This window comes from Loxodonta africana, chromosome 6 (genome assembly GCF_030014295.1).
Source record: "Loxodonta africana isolate mLoxAfr1 chromosome 6, mLoxAfr1.hap2, whole genome shotgun sequence".
Taxonomy (NCBI): Eukaryota; Metazoa; Chordata; class Mammalia; order Proboscidea; family Elephantidae; genus Loxodonta; species Loxodonta africana.
Genome location: NC_087347.1, coordinates 105,701,533 through 105,717,355, shown reverse-complemented (window position 1 = coordinate 105,717,355; position 15,823 = coordinate 105,701,533). Strand labels below are relative to the sequence as shown.

The 15,823-nt window shown below is 40.3% G+C and overlaps 1 protein-coding gene and 1 pseudogene across 4 annotated transcripts in view; one reads left to right on the top strand and one right to left on the bottom strand.

Moving 5' to 3' along the window:
* Positions 1 to 15,823, top strand: part of KYNU (kynureninase) — a 180,276-nt gene that overhangs the window by 43,335 nt on the left and 121,118 nt on the right. For 3 of the 4 annotated variants that reach the window (XM_003406022.4, XM_064287256.1, XM_064287255.1), the window contains one exon: positions 14,266 to 14,386. In XM_003406022.4, the coding sequence (XP_003406070.1) occupies positions 14,266 to 14,386 (121 nt within the window). Of the gene's footprint in view, positions 1 to 811; positions 875 to 14,265; positions 14,387 to 15,823 lie in introns of all 4 variants that reach the window. The other variant, XM_023542983.2, reaches the window with a different exon arrangement.
* On the bottom strand, positions 1,451 to 3,493 carry LOC104845479 (RNA-binding protein EWS-like; annotated as a pseudogene).

Below are 15,823 nucleotides of genomic sequence, written 5' to 3'. Positions count from 1 at the left end.
CTCATAGTCATTTGGAGGGAGTGAAGGTGCAGTGGGCAAATATGAAGACAGGAGATGGCTGTTCCCAACCTTATGTCCCAGTGATCTTTCTCACATTACTAACTCTATGCCCTCTTTTCTCCAAGAAAACAAGCCTTTCTGGCAATGCTGAGACAGAGAGAGGGGGAAAAAGAGAAAGAAAGACAGAGTAGAAAGGGAGGGAGGGAGGGAGGGAGAAAAGGAGGAAGAAAGGAAAAAAGGAAGGAAGGAAGGGAGGAAAGGAGGGAAGAAGGGAGGGGAAGAAGGAGGAAAGGAGAAGAGGAAAATTAATCTGAAATATCCACAACTGCGGAGTCTGCAAAGGATATCATCACCCAGATGAGTGAACGGGGTTTAAGTTGTCTGAAGGGCAGCTCTGTGAGACAAAGCTCATTTATGACTTATTCTACAGAGACCAAGTGCAAAATAAACTAGTTCCAGGTGTTTATAAGAGTTAAAAAGAGGGAGCGGTCACAATGGGGAAGAGGAACTTTTATTGATGCGATTAAAAAGTCATTCTCCTTAATATTCTCATAGTGGTTATATTACAGTAATGGATATAGTTTGCTGTTTCATCCTGAAGGTGTAAAAAACGTTACCATTCTTTATAAAAAAAAAAAAAAAAAGGAATCTAGCTGGACACCTAATAGATATGATGAAAAATCTTGGCTCATTTGTTTTGGAGTTTCCCTTCCCTCTTCTTCGGGTGCCAGAGCTTTTAGAGATCTCTTTGAAGCGAGAGGGCTCATCACGTCACACCATGACCAGCTCTCTTGCTTCCTCTTTCCCCTAGCGCACACGCAATTTGAGGACAGGTGGCTCCATTGAAGTCTTATAGAAGGCACCTATCCATAAGGTTGGTTCTCATATTTTTCTTTCAGCCCTTAGCGCCCTCTTCCCTGTGTTTTGTTAGAGCTGTATGCTGCCAAGAGTATTAAAAAAAAAAAAAAATTGGTGTCCTGCCAATTCTGGCTCATAGCAACACTGTAGGACAGAGTAGGACTGCCCCATAGGGTTTCCAAGGAGAGGCTAGTGGGCTGGAACTGACAATCTTTTTGTTAGCAGCCTGAGCTCCTAACCACTACACCACAAGGGCTTCTGGCAAGAATACCTTTAATACCGAATTGTCATTTGTGGGTACATGAAAAGCATAGGCTCCAAGGTTTAAAATCTTGCTAGTCTTTCATATTGTGAAGATTACATCGGACTGGGGGTGGTGGGGGAGTGGAGGGTTGTCTTATCATTCTTCTTTTATAATCGTTTGGAATTTTACTTAAAAAAAAGAAATCACAACCATTAACATTGTTAGAGTTAGAGGCCCTCTTGGTTCTCCATGACACTGAGCATGCTCACAAGGGGTTCCCGTTGGTTTAGTCTTAACCATCTTATCTTTAAAAGGGAAAAACAAAGCAAAAGATAAAGACTTGGCACACTACCATTTAACTTGTTTAATGTTTCAACTAGAACAGTGAAAAATACTAAGTACAGACAAGTAATAATCATAATGTTAAAATGTGGTCAACATTGTAAATACGGAATTATAAATTTAAAACATTTTCTGGTTTAAAAAATAAATCTGGTAGTCAGTGCAGCTCTGCGAGGTCTTGTCTAGCAGGGGCTGCCTCTGCACTCCTGGCGGTGCTCGCCTTTATGCATTTTCCCAGGTCCTCGGCATCTGCCTTGTTTTCCTCCACCAAAGCAACCTTGGTCCACCTGGTCACCACAGAACTACCTTTGTCTCTACCACGGCCACCTCTGAATATTCCACCAGGACCGCCAAGGTCCGTGAGGCCATCCCCCTTCCCTGAGCATGCCATGGTTACCACCTGGGGCAGGAAGGGTGGCATGAGGAAGCGTTCAGGATTCAGGTTGCATTCTATTCTCCAGGTGAACTCCTGGTTTTCACAACCCGGATTGGAGTGCTACCAGTCTCCAGCTCAGTTCTGGACATTTCCTCCTCCAGTTGGGTTCCCTTGGGAACCCCCTGGCTCTCTTGGGGGGTTGCCTCCTCTGTCTTCCTCATGGCCTCCCATGCAACCCATGGGTTCCCCAGGACCTCCTGGGCCCCCTGGACCTCCACGGAGTGGCATTGGCATCTCTCTGCCCTCACGGGGTGGCATTCTGCCCCACATGCTATTCATGGGAGGCTTTTTCAAGCAAGAGAGCCTTTAAGCTTGTTGCCTTGGAAATCTTCTCCATCAATGTACTCCATGGGAGCCTGGGTCTTCATAGGACACTGTGGCATGGCCTTTGTGCTTCTCGGTTTCTTCGCCCAGGCAGATATGGATCATGGGTTGCCCAGTTCTCTTTTTTGTCTTAACCCCTCACTGCTTAAAGAAGTCCATTAGATCATTTAAAGTCACATTGTCATTTAATCCTTGCACGTAAATCGCACTGTTGTCAGAGTCTTCATCCATATCTACAGGTGGGCATAAATCAAGATCTAGTCCTTCGTCCATGGGTCCACCAGGTTTATTGAAGCCACCTTGCTCTCTAGCGCTGCCCATTCCATCACGTCTTCCTCACCACCCACCCCTGCTCATGTGTCCACGATCAAATCCCCCTCTTCCCCTGCCATGGTTATCATGGCCACTCATGCTTTGGTTCCCTTTTGGTCTATAAAATCCTCCAAATTCCTGCCCATAGACATCCATGCTACTGAGGTAGTCCTATAGGAATGAACTCTGCTCCCCTAGCTGCTGCTCTGTTGGTTATATTGACTAGAGTCTGGCTGTAGAATGTAGTTTGGAAAGGGGCAGGGGGGTGTGGATAACTAGTGGGCAACTGCTGCCCATAGCTGCTGTGTTGCCCATAGCTACTCTGCTGTCCATAGCTGCTCAGCTGCCCATAGGTATTCTGCTGAGAGTAACTCCTGGGCTAGTCAGTTGTGAAGAGGAATAGCTGGTAGGAGGATAGGATGGAGGTAGAGTGACTGGCTACATGGGGTAGGTCCCAGCTACCTGGGGATAACTGTAGTTATTCTGTCCATACCCCATGCTGGGGTGGTTGTAAACTCCTGTGCTAAACTGAGGTTGGCTAGTTTCAGCAGACTTGCTACCAAGCAGCAGTCTTGCAGGTGCAGTGGCTGCTGCCCATATGCCGGGTAGGCAGGCTGAGTGCCATATGTTGACTGAGCTGCATAGGAGGCCTGGGTGGTGGTCACTGTAGCAATAGTGCTGTCATATGCACAGATGCCATACCCCTGAACAGGCTGGCTGTACTCCTGGCGGATAACCAGAGTGGTATAACCAGTAGGAGGCTGTCCGTAAGAAGCTGCATAGGCGATCAGCCCATAGGTTGCTGTGGTCTGAGGCTGGGTATGGCTGACATCAGTGGGCTATCCATAGATTCCATAACTTTGTTGCCCATATGCATGCGTGGTCTGTGCATATCCTTGAGTGGGCTGGCCGGTAGAAGCACTGTTGGCCTCCTGGGCTGCAGCTTGGCTGTAGGTACTGTAATCTGCGGACACCATTTTCTCTCCTTCTCGTCCTCTCTCTCTTTTTTTTTTCCTTAAAAAAGAAGAAAAAAAAAAAAACATTATTTTAGGACAGTTTTAGATGTACAAAAAAAATATTGAGATTTAGTACAGAGAGTTCTCATATACCCCACACCTAGTTTCCCTATTATTAACATCTTAAAGTTTGTTGCAGTTAATGAACCAATATTGATTCATTATTATTAACTAAAGTTAATTCAGATTTCTTCAGTATTTGCCTAATGTCTTTTCAGATCCAGGATCTCATCCAGGATTCTACATTACATTTATTTATTTATTTGTCTTTCTTGGCACCAATTTATTCCTATTTGTGTGTGTGTGTGTGTGTGTGCTTTAGGTGAAAGTTTATAGCTTAAGTTAATTTCCCATACAAAAACTTACACACATACTGTTTTGTGACATTAGTTGCAATCCTTACAATGTGACAGCACACTCCCTTTCCACGCTGGGTTCCCTGTGTCCGTTCCACCAGTTCCTGTCCCTTCCGGCCTGCTTTTGGACAGAAGCTGCCCATTTGATCTCTTATATCTGATTGAACTAAGAAGCACACTCCTCATGTGTATTATTTTTTGTTTTATAGTCCTGTATTACCTTTGTCTGAAGAACGGGCTTCAGGACCGGCTTCAGTTCTGGGTTAACAGTGTGTCCAGAGGCCATAGTTTCAGAATTTTCTCCAGTCTCTGTCAAACCATTAAGTCTGGTCTTTTTATATGAATTTGAGTTCTGTTCTACTTTTTTCTCCAGCTCTGTCCAGGACTCTGTTGTGTTCCTTGTCAGGTCAGTCATTGGTGGTAGCCAGGGATCATCTAGTTCTGGTCTCAGGCTGGTAGAGTCTCTGATTCATTTGGTCCTTTAGTCTTTTGGGCTAATATTTTCCTTGTGTCTTTGGTTTTCTTCATTCTCCTTTACTCCAACTGGGATGTGACCAATTGATGTATCTTCGACAGCCAATAGTAAGCTTTTAAGACCCCAGACACCACTCAGCCAAGTGGGATGTAGAACATTTTCTTAATAAACTTTGTTATGCCAACTGACATAGATGTCCCCCTAAGCTATGGTCCCCAGGCCCCAGCCCCAGCAGCTCTGTCCCTTAAAGTGTTTGGATCTGTCCAGGAAACTTCTTAGCTTTTGCTTCGGTCCAGTTGTGCTGACTGTGTTGTGTGTTAGTTGCCCTTCCCTTCACTGAAGTTGACCCTTGTCTACTATCTGGTTAGTGGCATCCCCTGCCTTTCCCTCCCCACCCTCCTAACCAACAAAGAATGCTTTTTTTTTTCTGTGTTTAAGCCTTTTCTTGAGTTCTTATAATTATGGCCTCATACAATATTTGTCCTTTTGTGACTGACTAATTTCACTCAACATAATGCCCTCCAGAGTCATCCATGTTGTGAGATGTTTTGGGGATTCTTTATTGTTCTTTATGTTCCATTGTGTGTATGTACCATAATTTGTTTATCCATTTGTCTGTTGATAGGCATTTAAGTTGTTTTCATCTTTTTGCTATTGTGAATGGTGCTGCAATGAACATGGGTGTGCATATGTCTATTCATGTAACAGCTCTTATTTCTCTTGGGTATAATATTCCTAGGAGTGGGATTGCTAGACTATGGTATTTCTACTTCTAGCTTTTTAAGGAAGTGCCAAATTGTTTTCCAAAGTGGTTGTACCATTTCATATTCCCTCCAGCAGTGCATAAGAGTTCCAGTCTGTCCCACATTTGTTATTTTGTGTTTTTTTGAATTAGTGTCAGCCTTGTTGAAGTGAGATAGTATCTGATTATACTTTTTATTTGCATTTGTCTAATGGCTAATTATTGAGAGCATTTCCTCAGGCATCTGTTAGCCACCTCAATGTCTTCTTTGGTGAAGTGTCTTTTTGTGTACTTTGCCCATTTTCTAATTGGATTATTTGTCTTTTTGTTGTTGAGGTGTTGCAGTATCTTGTAGATTTTAGAGATTAGACCCGTAATCAAAATTTTTTTCCCAGTCTGTAGATTCTCTATTCTTTTGGTGAAATCTTTTGACGAACGTGTTTGATTTTTAGGAGCTCCAGTTATCTACTTGCTCTTCTGGTGTTTGTACATTGTTAGTTATTGTTTGTATACTATTTATCCCATGTATTAGGGCTCCTAGGATTGTCCCTATTTTTTTCCCACTATCTTTATCATTTTAGATCTTATATTTAGGTCTTTGTTTCACTTTGAGTTAGTTTTTGCGTTATGGTGTGAAGTATGGATCCTGTTTCATTTTTTTACAGATGGACTAGTTATGCCAGAACCATTTGCTAAAGAGTATTTTTTCCCCGTTTAATGGACTTTGGGCCTTTGTCAAATATCAGCTGTTCATAGGTGGATGGATTTACGTCTGGGCTCTCAATCCTGTTCCATTTGTCTATGTATCTGTGGTTGTACCAGTATCAGGCTGTTTTGACTACCACGGCAGTACAATAGATTTTAAAATCAGGTGATGTGAGTCCTCCCACTTTGTTCTTCTTCAGTAATGCTTTACTTACTTATCCAAGGCCTCTGCACTTTCCATATGAAGTTGATTTATTTGGATCGGAATTGCATTTGGAAACCCTGGTGGCGTAGTTGTTAACTGCTACAGCTGCTAACCAAAGGGTTGGCAGTTTGAATCCACCGGGTGCTCCTTGGAAACTCTATCGGGCAGTTCTGCACTGTCCTACAGGGTCGCTATGTGTTGGAATTGACTTGACAGCACTGGGTTTGGTTTTTGGTTTTATAGATTGCTTTGGGTAGAATTGACATTTTCACATTGTTGTGTCTTCCTATCCATGAGCATCGTATGTTTTTCTGCTCGTGTAGGTCTCTTCTGTTGTTGTTTTTTTTTTTTTTTTTTTTGCAGTAGTGTTTTGTAGTTTCCTTTGTATAGATCTTTTACGTCTCTGGTTAGATGTATTCCTAAGTACTTTATCTTCTTGGGGGCTATTGTAAATTGTATTGATTTGGTGATTTCCTTTTTGAAGTTCTCTTTGTTGACGTAGAGGAATTCAACTGATTTTTGTATGTTTATTTTGTATCCTGATACTTTGCTAAAATCTTCTATTAGTTCCAGTAGTTTTCTTGTGGATTTTTGAGGTTTTCTGTGTATAAGATCATATCATCTGCGAATAGGGATGATTTTACTTCTTCCTTACCAGTTTGGATGCTCTTTATTTCTTTTTCTTGGCTTATTGCTCTTGCTAGGACCTCTGGCACCGTACTGAATAAGAGTAGTGATAAAGGGCATCCTTGTCTGGTTCCTTTTCTAAAGGGGAATCCTTTCAGTCTCTCTGTTTAGAATGATGTTGGCTGTTGCTTGTTGCTTTGTATAAATGCCCTTTATTATGTTGAGAAATTTCCCTTCTGTTTCTATTTTGCTGAGAGTTTTTATTAGGAATGGGTGTTGGACTTTGTCAAATGCCTTTCCTGTATCAATTGATAAGATCATGTGGTTCTTTTGTTTTATTTATGTGATGGATTACGTTGATTGATTTTCTAATGTTGAACCTTTCCTGCATACTTGGTATGAATCCCACTTGGTCATGATGAATTATTTTTTTGATCTGCTGTTGAATTCTATTGGCTAGAATTTTGTTAAGGATTCTTGTGTCTATGTTCATGAGGATTATTGGTCTGTAATTTTCTTTTTTTTGTGATCTCTTTACCTGGATTTAGTATCAATGTTATGCTGGCATCATAGAATGAGTTCAGGAGTATTCCTTCCTCTTCTATGCTCTGAAATACATTAGCAGTAGTGGTGTTAACTCTTCTCTGAAAGTTCGGTAGAATTCTCCAGTGAATCTGTCCCCACCAGGGCTTTTTTTTTGTAGGGAGTTTTTTTTTTTTTTTTTTTTTTTTCTTAATTACCTCTTCAATCTCTTCTTTTGTTATGGATTTATTTAGTTTTTCTACCTCAGTTTGTGTAGGTAGTATGTTTGTAGAAATTTGTCCATTTCCCCTAGGTTTTCAAATTTGTTGGAGTACAAGTTTTTGTAGAATTCTGTTATGATCCTTTTTATTTCATTTGGGTCTGTTGTGATATCACCCATCTCATTTCTTATTCAGGTTATTTGCTTGCTCTCCTGTTTTTCTTTTGTCGGTTTGACCAATGGTTTGTTGATTTTGTTGATCTTTTTGAAGAATCAAGTTTTGTTCTTGCTGACTCTTTCAATTGTTTTTCTGTTCTCTATTTCTTTTATTTCTGCCCAAATCTTTATTATTTCCTTCTTCTTGTGCTCAAGGGCTCCTTTTGCTGCTCTCTTTCTACTTGTTTGAGTTGTAGGGATAATGTTTTGATTTTGGCCCTTTCTTCTTTTTGGTTGTGTGCATTTATTGGTATAGATTGACCTCTAAGCACAGCTTTTGCTGTGTCCCAAAGGTCCTGGTAAGATGTGTTTTCATTCTCATTTGATTCTATGAATTTTTTTATTCCATCCTTGATTTCTTCCAGAACCAAGTAGTTTTTCAGCAAGACGTTGTTCAGTTTCCATGCATGTGATGTTTTTTCCTTGCTGTTTCTGTTGATTTTCACTTTTATATCATTGTGGTCAGAAAAGATGCTTTGTAATATTTTGATGTTTTAGATTCTGCGAAGGCTTGCTTTTTGGCCTAAAATGTGATATATTCTGGAGAATGTTCCATGTTTCTTGGAAAAAAAATGTATACTTGGCTGCTGTTGGGTGAAGTGCTTTGTGTATGTGTATGAGGTCAAGTTGATTAATTGTGGCATTGAGATCTTCCATATCTTTTTTGAGTTTCTTTCTAGATGTTCTATCCTTCATTGAAAGCAGTGTGTTGAAGTCTCCTACTATTATTGTGGAGCTGTCTATTTCTCTTTTCAATGCTGTTAGAGTTTCTTTTATGTATTTTGGAGCCCTGTCATTTGGGTGCGTATGTATTTATTATGGTCATGTTCTCCTTGTGTAGTGACCCTTCAATCATTGTTGAGTGTCCTTCATTATCCTTTGTGGTGAATTTTTCCCTAAAGTATATTTTCTCAGAGGTTAATATTGCCACTCCTGCTCCTTTTTGGCTGCTGTTTGCTTGATATATTTTTTTCCATTCTTTGAGTTTAGTTTGTTTGTGTCTTGAAGTCTAAGTTGTCTCTTGTAGTCAGTATGTAGACAGATTGTATTTTTTTTAACCATTCTGCCACCCTGTGTCTCTTTATTGGTGCATTTAATCCATTTACATTTCAGTGTAATTATTGACAGGTTAACCTCATAAAAAAAAAAAATTTTTTTTATGAGGTTACTGCTGTCATTTTGAGTTTTTTTTTTTTTTTTGGTGTTGACAGTTTCTTTGTTCCACTTAATTTTCTTTGCTGAGTCATTTTCCTTTACGTATTTTCTTTTCATCTTTTTCATTATTTCTGATTTTGTGCTTGCCGAGTCTTTATGTTTTTCTTGTTTTTTATTTTGATGGATAGTTTGTTAGCTTCCTTTGTTGTTACCTTAAAATTTGCCTCCATTTTTCTAAGTTTAAACCAATCTTTTATTTCTTGATATCACCTTAGCTTCTTCTCCGTATTGAAGTTCTTTGACTGCACTGTTTATTCTCACTTTTTTGTTTTGACATTGTTATCATTTACATATTTGACATCTCCGGTTCCCTGTTTTCAATCTTTTAGCTTTGACTTGTTTTTTTAACTTCCCTGTTGGGTTGATAACTAGTTATTCTGTTCTGTGTTCTACTCTTGGGTTGTTGTCTGATATTGTTGGTTCTCTAACTAGAGGACCCCATTTAATACTTCTTGTTATTTTGGTTTGGTTTTACAAATTCCCTTAATTTCTGTTTATGTGGAAATGACCTAATTTCACCATTGTATTTGAGAGACATTTTTGCTGAATACATAATTCTGGGCTTGCAATTATTTTCCTTCAAGTCTTTATATATGTCATCCCATTGCCTTCTTGCCTGAATGGTTTCTGCTGAGTAGTCAGAGCTTACTCTTATTGGTTCTCCTTTGTAGGTGATTTTTGCTAATACCTAACCACTCTCAAGATTCTATCTTTGTCTTTGGTTTTGGTAAGTTTGATTATGATATGTCTTGGTGACTTTCTTTTGGGATTTGCCCTGTATGGGGTTCATTGAGCTTCTTGGATAGATATTTTCTAATCTTTCATGATATCAGGAGGTTTTTTGCCAGCAAATCTTCAACAATTCTCTCTTTGCTTTCTGTTATCCCTGCCCCCCCCCCAATTCTGGTACTTCAGTCACTCATAAGTTTTTACTCTTGATATTGTCCCATGTAATTCTTAGAGTTTCTTCCTTTTTTCTTTAATTCTTTTTTCTGATTTTTCCTCACATACATTGGTGTCAAGTGCTTTATCTTAAGTCTCACTAATTCTGACTTCCATTGCCTCAATTCTGCTCCGATGACTTTCTATTGCATTGTCTAATTCTGAAATTTTATTGTTAATCTTTTGGATTTGTAGTTGCTGTCTCTGTGTGGATTCTATCAGCCTGTTAATTTTGTCACTTTGTTCTTGTATTGTTTTCCTGAATTCCTTTATTGCTTCATCTGTGTGTTCCTTGGTTTGGTCTGAGTTTTGCCTGATAGCCTTCCTGAACTCTCGGACAACTCTGTGTATTAGTCTTTTGAATTCTATCTCAGGTACTTCTGTTACCTTATCTTCCTCCAGAAGGCTTTCTGACTCTTTATCTTGGTTGCTTGCTGGAGCTGCCTTGACCTGCTTCTTTATGTGGTTTGATATTGACTGTTGTCTCTGAGACATCAATAAGTTATATTTATTTGTTGTATGTTTGTTTACTGTGTCCGAAGTTTTTTTGTTTTGTTTTAACATGCCCAAGTAGGCTGAGGATGTGAGTTACTTTGGTTATTGGTGACTCTGGAGCTCTCATGTCCTGTCATCAGGTGGTCAGAGTACCTACTAGGTGTGTGAGCCCAGAAGTCTGTTCACTTTTCTTGTGTGAGTGCAACATAGGTATCCAGGTTGTTGGTCAGTTGGTGTGTGATACAGACTCTTACCTACTGTCCTAGATGAGCAGGGCTGCATAGGGATGTTCGGAGCAGGCACAAGTATCTGGCTATAGTAGGGAACTATATGTGGAGCAAGTCAGGGGGCTGATGACTACCCCCTGCAGCCTGGGTGGAGGGTGTGTCTCTGTCTGCTAGAGTGCATAGGGCGGGGGCACTGTAGCCAGTCCTTGTGCATCCAGTGCTGTTGACTGGAGGGTCAGGGAGGCACTACTTATCTCAGACCTCTGTCATGTGTGGTTAGGTGGAGTGGGTCCTACCTCCAGCCCTCAGGCCCCTGATGTGGGTGGGTGAGGCTCCTGCTTAAGGGGCAGGGCATTGTCAAAAATCACGAATCTGTATCTCCCCCTTGTTTACATTGAAAATGGGCTTCAGGTGTACGCCCTGCTGTTTTGTTCTAATGAGGGCATGAAGTGTTGAATCAGCTGACACACATCTAGGCAGGGGTGAAGGGAGCTGCAAGTCTGTGAACCCCTTGTGCCAGTGGCTGGGCAGAGGGCCAGGGCCTCCCAATCCACCCTGAGTTCCTGCCTTAGGAGGCATGGCATTTTTAAACCCAGAAACTGGTGTGGGCGTGGATAGCCCTGAGTTCCTGGCTAAAGGGGTGTGGCAGTTGTTGAATACCGCCAGACTGGTGTGCAATCGGAGGTGGGGTGGTGGGTGACTGAGGAGAAGGAAGCACTTCTCTGCTGTGAAACTTTTGAAGGGGAGCTATCTTGCCCCTGGGCAGTAGGTTAGATGCTTGCACTTAACTTTCGTAGGTCCTGTGCTGACTCACTGCTGCCTGGCCTCACCCAGTGTGGTGAGATATATCTGGAATGCTACTGCCCACTTCAGCCCACGTGCACTGGCCGACTCAGCCAGCAGGGCACCAGTGAGCTTGCAGCTGTCACTTCCCCATTGCTTTTGAATTGTCTTTCCTTCCTTCCTCCTGCTGCTCAGTCTGACTCTTCAGCTTTGCCTTTGGTAATCAAGACTCCTAGATTGTCATACATAATCAAATTATTTGTTTTTTTCAGGTCTTTGTTGTAAGAAGGATGATAGGAAGCATCTGACTATTCTGCCATCTTGGCCCCACCTCTCTTCATTTTTTTAGGTCTTTTACAAAATATACTTTATTGATATTCTATCCTACCAATATTGATTGAATACTCACATAATGCCAAATGATGTGACTTGAGGTTTATTAAACAAATAAGCAACTCAACCAAGAAAAGAAACATAGTAAAAGGAAATGGAGATCGGTACTTTTGGCTAGCATGGGACAAAATACTTAGGGTTTCAGTTCTGCTTTTCTTTCACTTTGAACAGCATTTTAAAAACAACTTTTTAAATGAGAGTTGTACACTACCTATTTGTCAGTAAAAGTATCAGCAATCAAAGACTAAGACAGGATAATGAGAGTCACTATTTGAATGATTACTTCCTCATCGTAGGTCATTGATGGGCTGACACACACACAGAATGTTTTGGCTTCAATCTGTACTTATTTAAACGCTTAGTTGAAATTTGAGCCATAGTACTACATCAATTAAAATATCTAAATTCTAAGTAAAAGCCTTCCATTAGACTGTTATTTGTTCTGTAGGTCAACAAAGAACTGTTAATGAATCCAACTGGAATGTGTGAATGATATTTACACCTCTTTTTTTGGGTCAGGCTTAGAAGATATCGATGAAAGAAGAGGCACAGTATCTATAAAAGTAATCAGGGTTGGAATAGATGTTATGTTTTTAAAAGGTCTTTAAAGGTTTAATTAAGAAGTCTGAAGTAAAGACAAGTATACAACCAAATGAGTCCAGTGAAATATCGAGAAGCTTAATCTTTCTCTTTTTTTTCCTTGCATAAACTAAGTGAAATTTGGTAGAACAAAATTATAAACTTGTGTACTTCTGGCCTATATTTTAAGCACATGATTGGTTTGTTAATGCAACTGCGTTTGTTTGCAGTCAGGGGAATAAGTTATAAGGTAGACAAATCAATATATTTCTGATTTATTTGAATGAGAAGTAGATATGGGAAATAAATGCTGATTTTTTATATGTGCATTAATATTACACGTATATGTTTATGTTGTTGTTGTTGTTGTTAGTTGCTGTCTAGTTGATTCCTGCTCATAGTGACCGCTTGTGTTACAAAGTAGAACTCTTCCATAGAATTTTTTCTGTCTATAGAGCCGCTGTGAGCTGGAATCGACTAGAAGACAATGTTTTTTTTTTTTTTTGGTAATCTCAACAGAAGCAGATCAGCAGACCTTTTTTTCTGTCGTATCACTGGGTGGGTTCCTATCTCCAACCTTCAAGTTAACAGTCGAGCATAAACCATTTTGCATCACGTAGACGCCTTTATATGCGTATTAAAGCAACCAACTGCTAGCCTAAAGGTCAGCAGTTCAAAACCACCAGCAGCTTCACAAGAGAAAGATGTAGCAGTCAGCTTCCACAGAGGTTTACAGTCTTGTAAACTCTAGGGGTTTCTTTTTTGGTTTGTTTTATTTAGGCATCTGTCTTAGTCATCTAGTGCTGCTGTAACAGAACTACCACAAGTGGATGGTTTTAACAAAGATAAATTCATTTTCTCACAGTCTAATCTAGTAGGCTAGAAGTCCAAATTCAGGGCATCAGCTCCAGGGGAAGGCTTTTTTTCTCTGCTGGCTTTCTCATCAATTCTCCTCCAGACTAGGAGCTTCTCCTCGCAGGGACCCTGGGTTCAAAGGACGCACTCTGCTCTTGGCACTGCTTTCTTGGTGACATGAGATCCCCTAATCTCTGCTTGCTTCCCGTTTCTTTTATCTCTTGTAAGATAAAAGGTGGTGTGCGCCACACCCTAGGGAAACTCCCTTTACATTGGATCAGAGATGTCACCTTAGTAAGCATGTTACAATCTCACTCTAACCTTCTGTAACATAAAATTACAATCATGAAATGGAGGAGAACCACACAATACTGGGAACCACGGCCCAGCCAAATTGATACACACATTTTTTGGGGAACACAATTCAATCCATGGCAGCACCTTTATATGTGTATAAAACAAAAAACAAAACCTGTTGCCATCGAATCGATACTGACTCATATATGTGTATAAAAAAACCTGCTGAGTCGAGTTACTTCTGACTCATAGCCACCCTACGGGACAAAGTAGAACTGCCTCACAGGGTTTCCAAGGAGTGTCTGGTGGATTCGAACTGCTGACCTTTTGATTAGCAGCCGTGGCTGTTAACCACTATGCCATCAGGGTTTCCATATGTATATATAGATATGTAAAATTAATAAGTGTATAAATCTAACATGTCTACCTCAGGTCTGTAAACAACATTTTAGATTTTTTAAATGTGCCATATCTATAAAAACACTGATTAATGCAGAGGGTCAGTATGTCCGCAATTGTATTTTTAATACATTTACATAGGCTATATGCTTTTCAGAAAAATTGTATTTTTAACTCTTTTCTATTGCCTTTGTCTATTTACTACTGAAAGTGGTTGGTAATTTAGATTTCCTCAGGGAGTACAATAAATATGAGAGATCTCAACAATAGCCTCTCTAGATTTAAATTATATTTTAAAATATAAATGTAAGAGGTTGATTTTTTTTCAGAGAACTTGATGTTATCCTTGGGAGGAATTGTAAATTATTTATTATCCTTCTTGGGGTTAATGATATTAATTGTTTGCACTGAATTAACAATGCCAAATGGGAGAATGTTAATTAATTGAATAAACAATTTTTATATTTTCTTCTCTTTCAGTTGATTTATCTTTAGTGAATAAGGATGAAAATGCCATCTATTTCTTGGGAAATTCTCTTGGCCTTCAACCAAAAATGGTTAAAACATATCTGGAAGAAGAACTGGATAAGTGGGCCAAAATGTAAGTATTATATTAAAAACTATTATTCAACATCTCATACAAGAATTTAAAAAGTCGTGCTAGGTTGTCTAATATTTGGAAAGGTATATAATAGAACCCAAATACAGCAGAGAGGAACCTTGGGGACGGCGTAGTTCAATAGTCTCATTTTATTGGTGAAGAAGCTGAGGATCAGAAATATAACATAAAATCACATGGCAAGTAGTGGCAGAGTCAAGAGTAAAACTTGTAAACTATTAAAAATATAAGTCTCTAGCCTGCATTGATACATTTAAACCATACATAATCATTTTATTTTATTTCTTTAACGACTAACAAAGGAATGAATATTTAAGATTTATTTCAGTTTTTCCGTGATTAGTTCTTGGCCAAACTCTATCACCACCATCCGAGTGTCAGTTTGTTGTACTGTGGTAGCTTACTCGTTGCTATAATGTTGGAAGCTATGCCACCAGCATTTCAAATGCAGCAGGGTCACCCACAGTGGACAGGCTTCAGCAGAGCTTCCAGGCTGAAGCAGGCTAGGAAGAAAGGCCTGGTGATCTAATTCTGAACTTAGCCAATGAAAGCTCTATGTATCACAACAGAATCCTGTCCTCTGTAGGGCTAGAAATGACCCCCATAGGGGGTCAAAATACACAGTGGCTGCAATGATTGACTTCAGCAGACCAAGGATAATAAAGATGGTTCCAGCACCAGGTAACATTTTGTTCTGTTGTACATGGCATTGTCATGAGTTGGAGTCAAATTGACATAACTAACTACAACAAACTATACCAACACTATATAAAACAAAAATTGATGGAGGGGTGTATACACAAGTCTGTCTCTCTGCATTATGGATGCAGACAGGCTGTGCCTCATACTTCCCAGGTAGCCATTAGACGGTCAGGAATGAGGCACATACCCCCATGGCATCCAACATTCTATGGGTGCTATGTTCATTGTGATAGAGCCAGACATATGGGACACTTACAAAGTGTTGGCAAGGTAAAAGCCATTATTATTATTTATAGAAAGCAAACATTAATAAAAGATTCCCAAGTAAGAACTGTTTATTCTTCTCCAAATTACCCATGGTCTTTCTTATGTCCCTGGGCCGGGGGGCTGTGGTACAGGTCAGATGCTGTGTTCATGTTACCACTGCATCTGGCTACCACCATGCTGCTTGGGGGGCCTGCACAGCTCCTGAGACTTCTGCTCTGCACCTGGGCCTCGTTACCTGCTGGAAGACCTCTGCACAGGATCTTCCGAGCCTCTGCAACTGGGCCTTTCTAAGCCTCTGCTGCTGACTCCCACCTCGCTACCTGGACCTGTGGGGCTCTCTTGCCATTATGTTAGTTGTCCCCTGCACAGGGCACACTCAGGCCTCTCTTGCCCTCACAAGCATTACATCTCCTAGCTCCGCTGGCAAGCCTCCTGCTCAGAAGCATCCAG